Raw genomic sequence first — 11,273 nt, forward strand, 5'->3', positions numbered from 1 at the left:
ACCTTTTTTTTTTTTTTTTTTTTTTGCTGCTACTAGTATTCTACAAGAGAAAAGCTGTAACAATCTCACATAGCAATCGTTTTTCTTACTACTAGGCCACAGCTGACAAAGTACGAATCATTAGATACGAAAGCCTATCTCAAGTTCATTTCAAGGCTTTCATTTTGAATTCTAGAACAGGTACAACCTATGATCAGGCAAGGCAATTAGAAACCCCAAGCTCAGTGCTGGGAAGCTTAACTCCTGGACTCCTGGGAAACCATCTAAAACTCCTCCCACCTGCTGCCTCTCGCTCACAACAGAGTCTCCGATGATACATGTCTATTTGTACTCAACATCCGCTCATTCAGCGCATTTATTGAATGCCTCAACATCCGGGACTTCAAAGAGCTCACAGACAAGAAAAATATGTGTGTAATTATCAAGTGATGGGAATGGTATTTTTAAAACCAGAAATTATGCATTCAAATGAGACTTGTCTCCTTTAAACAGTCCCCCTGGGAGGCAATGAGCTAATTCCACTTCATCGCTCAAACCAGCTTTGGAGCTTTCCTCCTGGAATCGCCTCGAGAGCCTGCAGTCAGTCCTTCTGAATATTGTCAATGATGCCAACTCTTCACTGAGAGTGGATTCGATTTTTGGAAATGGCCTGAAGTCAGTCAGAGCCAAGTTTAGTGAGTAAGATGTATGATCAAACTAGGTGGCACTCTTTGGGTTCAAAAACGATCCATGATTATGAAGCAATGAGATGGATTTCCTTGTCTGTTTTGTAATCTGACTCCAAAGGAAACTTCAGATGAGTAACAAGGAATCTGAGCAGTGAGTAGGTACACACATACTCCTCTTCCTCCTAAGCGGCTTCTTTGAGGGATAGCACTCACTTGGATATATAAGCTCAGATACAAGGTTTGCTTTGTGCCATCCCAACTCATAAACTCATATCCTTGGGATATTAGATCCACTTTGGGCCTGTCACTAAATTCGATAGGTGCCACGGCATGCAGGAATGAACCCAGGCTTCAGGAGGAGACCGGCTGACTCATGTTAGAATCCTGACCTGGCCCCTTGTCGCCTGTGTGACTTCAGAGAAGTCACAAACTCACTGAGACTCTGCGAAACAAGGCTGATCATCTAACGTGCAGGGTTGTTGCAAAGATCTGAGATAATGCTGAAAGCACTGCCACTGTGCCCAACCCGTACTAGGTGCCCCAGAAGTCACACCCATATAATAACAACTTCAATAGAATCGAGAGGTTTTTCCTACTCTAGGTGACTTAAGATGACAGAACAACAGATAACCAGACATTCGGGTGGTGGGTGAGTAGTTCCTGAACAGCACCAACACACACTCACCACCGCTAGACCTGGAGCGGCTTTAAACAAAACCCCCAGTAATATGTAAATGATATCTGCAGTGACCACTCACACCACGGGTACTATTTTTAAGTCATATGACACGTGCCACCTGCAGCACCACCACCACCACACTGACCTTTGACCGCTGTCTGAGCACACCTCTCATGAACCCCGAGCCTCTCCATCCTCTGCCCCTCCTAACTCCCCTTTCCTGCCCTTGGTCTGAGAAACCCTACAGTTATATTCTTCAAGACTGAGCTGTGGAAGCTTCCCTGACTGCTGACACAATTGGTGGCTCTGCCCCCTTGTGCTCCCACAGCATTTAGTTCCTTCCTCTGGCACATCTCTTCCTGTGTTGAATTTCAATTTCTCTTCCCATTTCTGCTTCTCCTGCCAGGCTTGAGCATGGAGAGGAATTATATCTCACTTATTTTTGTACTGAGAGCACCTAGCACACCTCTTGGCACACAGGAAGAACTCGGGAAATGCTGGATGAACGAATGCTTTAAATATAAGTATTTTACAAATGACTGGTGAAGGCCAGGTAGCCGTCCTTTGTTAACAATTACCAGAAATCACGTCCATTTTTCCTAAAATCAAAGAAGAGACAAGATACTTATACAGAATGGTTTTAGAAGTTGCAGCCCACGGAACTTTCTAAACGCTACTGACCTCCTTAGTACTCCATGCTCCCATGACCGAGCAGCATCCCGCAGACTTCGTCCCAGCCCAGCACACCTGTGGGATGCACCTCACTGTCAGGGCTCACTGCAGATGACTCAGAGGGCCTAGCAGAGCTCTCACAGCTTCCAGCACTGCCTGGCTCCCAGGCCTGAAGGCCATCTCCAAGCCAGAACGCGAGCAAGTTAGCAGAAAATCCCAAGGCTCCACGCTGTGACCAGGGTGCTGGCTTAATGCCACCTCCTCCCAGATCCCACCTCCCACCTCAGAATCAGTCTGCCGGCTCCGTACACTGCGGAGCGTTGCCAACTCAATGAATAAGGCTCCCTCAATGCTATGTTAGGAAGCCTCAGGCATTCAGAAAAGGACTTGGTGGGTCTAGTGTGCCTACCGCAGCGAGTCTTAACCTGTGCCACTAAAAAGTTCACGATCAACCAGTTCTGTGCCAGATGGAAATAGGCTGGCAGCCCTGTGCATCTGAGTGCTGCCATTTGTGAATCATTCTGTTATTGCAGTTTGCTAGACCTTTGGCAATACAGCAGTGGGTTCAGACTCACCAAGATCAAAAGGTTGGAAAGGAGAGCTGGAGCTATGGCCCATGCCTTGGGACTCACAAAACCATGATAGTGGCTATTTTTGTGACACACGTACTCCACGAAGTAAAGGCAGCCACATTCTGCCGTAGTGTCATGGTCTTTCCTGTCTCTCTAATGGAATGGCTGTATTCTGAAGGAGAGAAGATGAGAAGGAAGAGGACCAGGCCACAGACCACCAGGAATGCAGTGATTGGAAGAAGCCATTTTAGATTTCTCCTATAGGCTCTGGAGAGTCATTCATACATTCATCCATCCATTCATTCCACAAATATTTAATGAGTCAGGTACCATTGCAGGTGCACAAGATACCATAATGGGCAGAATCATGGCCCTGGTCCCAGGGAGCTTACAGTTTCGTAGGGGAGACAGGCATTAATCAAATAAACACACAAATATAAGGGTACAAATAAGTGCTACGATGGAAGAATCCAGCATGCTACAGAGATTGAATAAACAGGTATCATTGGGCTCAGGCAAGTCAGAAAGGCCCTCTCAGTAAGTTACAAGTGAGCTGAGATCTCAAGGATAAATAAGAGTTAATTAACTAGGTCAGGAGGAGAGGAGAGGGAAACATTCCTGGCAATGAGAACAGCATGTGCCAAGGTCCTGGGGTAGGAGAGAGATACTGAAGTGGTTCCAAATTAGAAAGGCAGCAGCACCACGGCCAGATGCCCTGGCACAAGGTATCTTCCTGTCTACATCCTCTGGTTTGCACTCTAGCTGTCTAGAAGGCCCTCTTCAGCATGGAACAAGACTAAAGAACAACATCAAAAACTAGGTGTGCCCATGAGACATGACACATCGTTAGCTAAAAAGTCAGACTTGCCAATATTACCTGACCACTGTCTTAGCAGTCACCACTGTGAGGCAACACTGCTCACTTCTACTGAAGCAACACTGTATCAGGACACTGGTGCCCTACAAAAGGTCTTTAGAGATGCATTTCAATTTCAGTAGAATTAAAGTGTTGACAAATAAATTGATAATTACTATAAATCTGTTTAGATACCTAATATTTCACTGTAGTTTACATACACCGAATTTTAGGGGGTGGGGGAGAAGCCACAGGAAAAGAAAATGGTTAAGGATGTTATCTGTGCAGCACTACTGTGCTTGGCAACTGTTAGCCCATTAGAATACTTGAGACAGTTCTTGGGTTCTGAATTATCTGTCAACTTGCAAAAACTGTCCTGGAACCATCTATTTGCAAAGCACTATGCAATCAATCATGAATTTGGCTTCCCATCCTGCTGAGATTATACTCGTTCTACAGATAAAACACATAAGCAAGTGGCCCAAGGATACAAAACAATTCAGATTTTACTTTTCTTCTTACCACCATCACCAAACAATGTAGACACACAAGGCCCTTCCAACTCCAGCACCAATCCTGCTACCCTGTAGATCACTCCTCACCCCCTAGGAGCAGCAAAGGAAGGTGCTGCAGTCTCTCCTCCCTTACCTCCTCTCAACACGCTCCTGGATGCAGCACGGCTTCCAGGCCAACAGTGATAACGACTGCACCATGACTGGGGCACTGGCACTCCAGACCAGAACAGAAACTCGGTAGTGCTAGAAGAGGAACAGAGCACCTAGGAAGCCTCAATGGCTTGTAACTTAAAATATCACTGTCCTCGGGCACCTGGGTGGCTCAGTGGGTTAAGCCGCTGCCTTCGGCTCAGGTCATGATCTCAAGGTCCCGGGATCGAGTCCCACATGGGGCTCTGTGCTCAGCAGGGAGCCTGCGTCCCTCTCTCTCTCTCGGCCTGCCTCTCCGTCTACTTGTGATTTCTCTCTGTCAAATAAATAAATAAAATCTTTAAAAAAAAATGTCACTGTCTTCAAGGAGACTGCACTCGCAATACTCTCTCTCCATCTCTCCCAAGACTTCCCTTCATCACCCACAAGCAGTTCAGGCAGTGGTCTCCACTGGGTTCCCAGTACAACATTGCACAGTGCTATCAATCATCTATTTACAGGTCTTTCTCCACCCACAAGCTGGGACCTCCCAGCATCCAAAGCACCTCACATAGGACCTAGCATACAAAAGGCTGATTGAGGGCACAGATTCCCACCAGCAACTACGGGAGACAGGTAGGTACTCCCTTCACAGACTAGCGGACTCAGAAGATCAATGAGGCCAACTCCTTTATTTTTCGGATGAACAGAGAATATGTAACAGTCACATGGGCCTGGTCCCTAATCCAGATCTTTGGGCTCAGTTTAGTCCCACAAACATTGTATTAGGGCCTGCTCCGTTTCAAACGCTGTGGGAGAGGCTGGGGATAGTGAGGTGTGCAGGCGATGGTCTCTGCTTCAGGGCGCACACAGCATGGGGGAGGGAACAGAGTTACAGAACACTTGGGCAAGTGCAAGGACAGGCGCTTGATTCCTTAATCAGTGTTCTCTCCACACTGTCCACTGGATGGATACTCCCCAGCTGGGAAACAGGACGACAGCGTCTACTTCCTGCAAATAAACTTACAGTGAAGACTGAGGAGACACCGTGTATGGGAAATCGTCAGGTTCACCCCCAGAGGCATTATGTAAGGGACTGCCATACCCTGACACCGACTCCGAGGATTCGGCGTCGTTTCACATATCACTCGACAAAGCAGCAAACAAGCTAGGGGTGGGCATACATCCAAGGAAAACCTCAAGGGCTCAGAGGAACTGGAGGAAACAGCTGGGGTGTGTGTGTGGTGGGGGGGTAGGTGTTGGGTCAAGCGAAACGGCCCCGACGCGAGGAACAGAGGACAGGCGGCGGGGGGCGGGAAGGGGGCGCTGGGCCAGCCGCCGCGGTGGGCTGGCCCCAAAGCAAAGGGGTTCCCGCGGGGCCGAGGGCGGAGGTGGGGGTGCTGAAGGCACCGGGAGCGGGAAGCACGGCCCGGAGAGCCGCTCGCACCGCGGGGAGCTACCCCGCTGCCCGCCGCAGCCTCACTCCCGCCGCGCCTCCCCCGGCGGAGCCTCACCTCGGGTTGAAGTCCTGGAAGAGGCCCCTCAGGTTCATGGCGGAGAACTTCGCCGCGGCGGCCTCCTCCTCCCCCCTCCCCCCGCGCCGCGCACCCTGCGCGTTACAACGGGTTCATGGTGCCGGCGCGAGCCGCGTCCCCACCGCCGCCGCCGCCGCCGCCGCCGCCGCCGCCGCCGCTGCCGCCGCCGCCGCTGCCGCCGCCGCCGCCCGGAGAAACCTGAGCCGCCGCCTCCCGCCCCGCCTTCCAGGCTTCCGTACGGCGGCGGCGCATGCGCCCGAGCCCCGCCCAGCCGGCCGGGGAAGCGCTGCGAGCCGCGTGCGACGCCTCCCTCTTAGCTGTGGCGACCAGAGGAGGCCACGGCCCTGGTTTTCCCTGCGGCCCGCGGGGGACGTGGAGGCTGGGAGAGACGGGGAGTCTGGAGGAGGCGGCGGAGAGCCGAGCGGAGAAGCCCCCTCGGCGCAGGCCTGCGGGAAGGGAGCGCGCCACTCGGGAATCTCGCGGGGAGGTCTTCGCGGACAATTGTCACCTCACCCCGCGGTGCCTTCGGGAAATTTCCCCTGAGCCTGGGCGGGAAGGGGGATAGTGGCCACGGTGACTCGTTGCATTTTGGCGTTCTCATCCCAGGCTTCACCTGTTAGATCTGTCGGTGACGCCCAAGTCTGCGTCTCCATTTCTCTCCCAAGGCCCAGGCCAGCATATGGATACGTGCTGGTGGTCCCACACTCAGGTAACCCCGCGCCACTGTCATCTTTCCTCCCAACCGCCTTCCCTTCCTGGGTTGCCCTCTCCGTTGGCAGCACACCTATTCATGGGGGCATCCAAACTGGAAATCTGGTAGTCATTTTCCTGTTTGCTGAGTTCAGAGACTTTTTGGCCCCTGCCTCGACTTTGTGGTCACTTCGCACCTGGCCTCCTCCTCCACTCCAAGCCATCTTACTTATAACTGCCAGGTATCTCCCTTGCACGGGTCAACATCTTTGGTCTCAATTTTTCTCCCCTGCAAAATGGAGATGATAAAACCGACTTCCTAAACTTGGGTAAGAGAGCATACATAACAGGGCTTGGTTCACACCAAGTGCTCAGAGAATGTAGTTGCTCTCTCGTGCTCTTTCCAGTTCCTACCTCCTCAAAAGTCTGTTTACTTTTGGAATTAGCTGGGCAAGTTCATAGCAGGTGACCTAGTCTACCTTCCTCACTTCCGGCTTATTTAAGACTTTTCCATGAGCACAGCAATACCTTAGACATTAGTCTAGTATCATTATGGGTAATAGTTGCACTTTGTTACAATAACAGAGTTTCATGAGTGGCAGTTTTCATATGGGCTAGCCCTGGGGGCAGCTTGAGAAGAGCACAATTATGATAGTCACACCTTGCCATGATGTATCCCCTTTCTTCCAAGAGACTGAAAACATTTCACAAGTGGTAATTAGGCTTCCCAAACCCACTGGCAAATGGATATTACTGTAGGAGCTGCTTTTCAATATGAGTAACCTGAATCAGGTTTGTCAGCTGCTGAAACACCAGAACCCAGGCCCAGAGTCTTTGGTCAATTCCCTCGCCCATCCTCCAGGTAGAGTCCAGTGTCTGCCCCCGATGAGTTTCCCAGTAAACATTTAAATACACAAGAGAAAGCTGAGGCACAGAGAAGCTTGTCTGATGTGCCTTGAGCTACCCAGCTGGTAGAGGTACAGGAGCAAAGAGGCAGCAGGGGGTCCTGCCGAAATTGCAGCCCGCACTCTGCGAAAAAGAGATAGTTGCCAGTGGCCAGACTGGCCAGCACCATCTTCATTATTGGTGACCTCCTCATAAACAGGCATTAAGACTGAGATTGTTTGTCAGTTAAGATACTTGAACAGGAGATACTGTTGCCTTTTCAGAAACTTCACCAGCAGAGACCAGGCAGGCTGCTCAGTCCAGAGTCTTGAGGGCAGGCACTACTTTGGTGAGGCCCCAGGGAGTCCCAGAGCTGACCCACTGCTCTGCAGCTCAGTCCCCCAGACACGACCAGGTTGTGAGGGCTGCCCAACCCAGGGAAGAGAAAACTAATACACAAACCAGTTGCCAATGTATTTTTTTGTTCCAACAAGCCAGATTGCCGAGGGGAGCTTATAAACCTGTCCATGGGAATAGAAGAGAAGGCCTCGTATCACTAATCTTCAGCAAGTGGATGTACCTGGTATGCCTCAGCCTCACTGGAGGTCCAGCCCTGTACTCTACCAGTGCTCTCATGGAAATAAAAATCAGAATATCCATGGGCACTTGGATAGCTCAGTCAGTTGAGCGATTGCCTTCAGCTCAGATCATGATCCTGGGATCCTGGGATTGAGCCCGCCTCGGGCCCCCTGCTCACAGGGGAGCCTGCTTCTCCCTCTCCCTCTGTCCCTCACCCCTGCTTGTGCTCACTCTCTTGCTCTCTCTGTTGAATAAATAAATAAATTCTGTAAAAAAACATCAGAATATCTGGGTGTCCCTCTTGTCTTCTCTCCAGCAAGTGCAAAAGACATTGCTGCCAATCTCCTGCCAATCTCAGACCCCTCACTCAGTGTCCTGCCCTGAGCAAGGGCCCAAAACTTCACTGGCCTGCATGTACAGAGGCATGAGTGACCCAGACATTGAGGAAAGACTCTGGGCCATACACAGGTTGATGCCCTCATCATCTCCCCTAGCCGACTTTGACTTGCCACCAAATTTCAGGGCCCTCTTACTACAGACTATCAACATTCCTTATATAAAGGCATGAAATGGCTCAGGATTGAAAAATCATGACCCCAAATAAGCCAGAAAGCACACTCATGTGGCTTTGGAGTGGGTACATATTACAATGTCCCAGAAGCATCACTGTACATCTGGACCATGGTTTTGAAGACTACCTTGGATTTGTAACACCCTTCTGTTAAGTTGGTGGCTTGTCCAAATAAACATTCACATTGTCTCCAAAATGATAGGGTGGAGGTCAGACTTTTCAGGAACAGGGCTGTGAAGGAGGGACTCCTGGTCATGGAGTGCCTGGATTAGGGGATAGAAGTGGCTGTGGCCCAACTCTCACACCACCGGGGCTCCTCCCCTGGGCTGCAGCAGGGTGGGGAGAGCATGGAATTAGAAGACTCAGACCAGCTTCATCACTGCTTTCGTGGAAGGAGGGACAGCTGGGATCCAATCCTGGGGAGGGCTGGCAGGCCTACTAAACTTCCTGGGGGACCAGCTTGGCAACATATTCAGCCGGGAGATGCAACGTGCCGGCTGAAGGCTAACCCTCTCTCAACCTGAAATTCTCCACTCTAAGTTCCCCAAAGTCCACACCCCGAATTCCACCAATAAGAAATCAATGGGGACTCCACCTGCGAAATGGACCCCTTGCTTCCTGAGAGGGCCCTTTGTTTCTAGCTACTTTAAGTTGACCTGAGTAAGTGTGTAGTCTTTCTGTTCCTGAGATCTCCCTGGGAGGTGGTTAGGGTCTGGATAAGGGTACAGTAGAACACATAGCTGGATTTGGGGGCTCAAGGAGCTTGGGGTGGAGACTGAGAGCAATGGAAGAGACCAAGAAGGTAATATGTATGGTTCTACTCAGATTTATAGCTGCCTCTGGTCTTCTTCAAGAGCCCAGAAGGAGTCCCTCTTCACCATAGATGTGTCCCTGAGGACACGTGGGTCAGCATCCTTTCTGGAGCAAGCATCCCAGCGAAGGAAGCAGGGACTATTTCCTTTTGGAAGGTGGAGTGGGCAGACCGTGTCTGGGCCCACAGAGCCATTGTGGTGTCCCTGTGCTATCCCCCCTGGACCTATCCGGTCACCAGGGGCTCCGGGAAGGCTTCCCAGGTGGGGAAGTAGACTCCTGAGATCCTGTCCTCCAATGAGATGTGCCTGGAAAACCCAGGTCAGGTACATGGGCCAGGCCTTTTGGGAAGACAGGAAGAAACGTAGAGGTCACCAACCACTTGCCCACACAAGCCCCTTCTCTCCTCCCCACTGTCCTGTTCTCATTCCTGTGTCTCCACTCCCTGCTTGCCTTTTGCCCTTTGTGCTTGCACGTTGGCTTTCTGTCACCTTTCTCTGGGACCCTCTGCCTTTACTTATAAGATGTCCCCTTCTTCCCCATGTCTTCTTCTGATGTACCCTTCTGGCCAGGGCAGTCTGCAAACTTCACTCCTCTGTCAGCCTCAGCTAATGTCGGGCACTGTGGAAAGCACTGCTAACACTTAGTGTTGTATGTGATAAGCTTCCAGAGCAGGAGAACTGCTGAGCTGAATCTGAAAGGCCACGGAAGATTTCCAGTTGCAGGCAAAGGGAACAACCCTTTCAAAGGTGCAGAAGTCAGGAAGTGGAGGCAGTTGGACTTTTCAGGAGAAAAATGTCCTCTATGTTCATTCTCTGTGGAGTTTCTGGAACACCGTTCCCTCAGGTAGGCCCTCTAGTTTGGTGTCGGAGTGCTCATCGCAAGAATGTTTTACCCAGAATGACCCCTGGACCAGAACAGGACTCAGTCGAGGCTGTGCTAGAGTCTGTGTGTAAATGCAGCATACAGAACCAGGCAATATACAACAACATTTCAGTGAGGTTGTTCCATACATTTCGAATACAGGAAGATTGCTTTGTCTCAGTCTCCAGTCTATCCTGGGATCCTGTGGCCTCCTACGATTACTGTTTTCTCTGGCTTGATGTACAGCATGCTCCCCTGCCCTGCCTACTTGCAACCCTAGGCCAATGGGCAGTGAGGACTTAGCTGAGGAAGCCTGCTCAGGGAGAGCTCACGAAATGAATGCAGGAGTCAGACCATCCCAAGATCCCTTCAAACAAGTAGGCCTCCCTTCTCCATACCTCAAACTGGGCCTCCAACATCTGCCAGAACAATGATCTCTTATTCCTTAGTTTGTAGTAGCAGCAGGCATGATCTGTGGGCTCCATTCTCCCTTTTCCCTACCACATTCTCCAGGTTATCGACATGCTGAGGGCTTTTGAGTCTTGTTATAGAATAACTTGTACCGTGTTTGCCCAAGACCATCTATTTGAGATGGGTCATCCATTGGTAACTGATTGTCAAAGGAAAAAACCTTGCATCGATCAGTTTACTCGGGGATTGTAAGATATAAACTGATTCAGCAACATTAAAATGCGGGAAAGAACATACATCTTACATGCCTAGTAATAACAGCTTCTTCTTACTGACTACCTACTTTGAGCTTGTCATTTTAGAGACAGATGACACCTTCCATAATCTTTGTTAGGGGTTGAATTATAGTTTCCCTAAAATTATGCTGAACTACTAATCCCCAGGACCAGGGAAGGTGACCTTATTTGGACATAGGATCTTTGCAGATGTACTCAAGTTCAGATGAGGTCATTCGAGTGGGCCATAATGCATCCGACTGGCGTCCTCATAACAAGAGGGAAAGCTGGACGTATGCAGGTACAGAGGGAATACAGCTATGTGAGAAGAAAGAGACTGGGGTGATGTGACCATGAGCCAAGGAAAACCTGGGGATACCAGATGTTAGAAGAGACAATAGAGCCTCCTCCAGAGCCTTCAGAGGGAGCATGACCATGCCAACTCCTTGACTGTGGACTGTGAGCATCCGTAAATATGAGTGAAGAAATCCCTCCACATCCACTTTGTGGCATTTTGGTAGGCAGTCCCAGGAAATGAGTACAATCACACATCAAGGCCCAG

At 50.3% G+C, this 11,273-nt stretch overlaps 1 protein-coding gene and 1 long non-coding RNA gene across 3 annotated transcripts in view; one reads left to right on the forward strand and one right to left on the reverse strand.

The window, feature by feature from the left end:
- The window catches only part of LOC309856045 (transmembrane protein 185A), a 33,661-nt gene extending 27,876 nt beyond the window's left edge, over window positions 1-5,785 (reverse strand). Inside the window, exon 1 of one of the 2 annotated variants that reach the window (XM_082716717.1) lies at window positions 5,606-5,785. In XM_082716717.1, coding sequence (XP_082572843.1) covers window positions 5,606-5,643 — 38 coding nt within the window. In that variant the 5' untranslated portion in view covers window positions 5,644-5,785. The remainder of the gene's footprint in view (window positions 1-5,605) is intronic. The other variant, XM_082716716.1, reaches the window with a different exon arrangement.
- A 97-nt stretch (window positions 5,786-5,882) lies between these two features.
- Window positions 5,883-8,065, forward strand: LOC309856049. Its single transcript, XR_014307039.1, has 2 exons — window positions 5,883-6,335; window positions 7,700-8,065. It is a non-coding gene; the product is annotated as an uncharacterized lncRNA (long non-coding RNA).
- The last annotated feature ends 3,208 nt before the right edge of the window (window positions 8,066-11,273 follow it).

Source organism: Mustela nivalis (genome assembly GCF_964662115.1).
Source record: "Mustela nivalis genome assembly, chromosome: X".
Lineage (NCBI taxonomy): Eukaryota > Metazoa > Chordata > Mammalia > Carnivora > Mustelidae > Mustela > Mustela nivalis.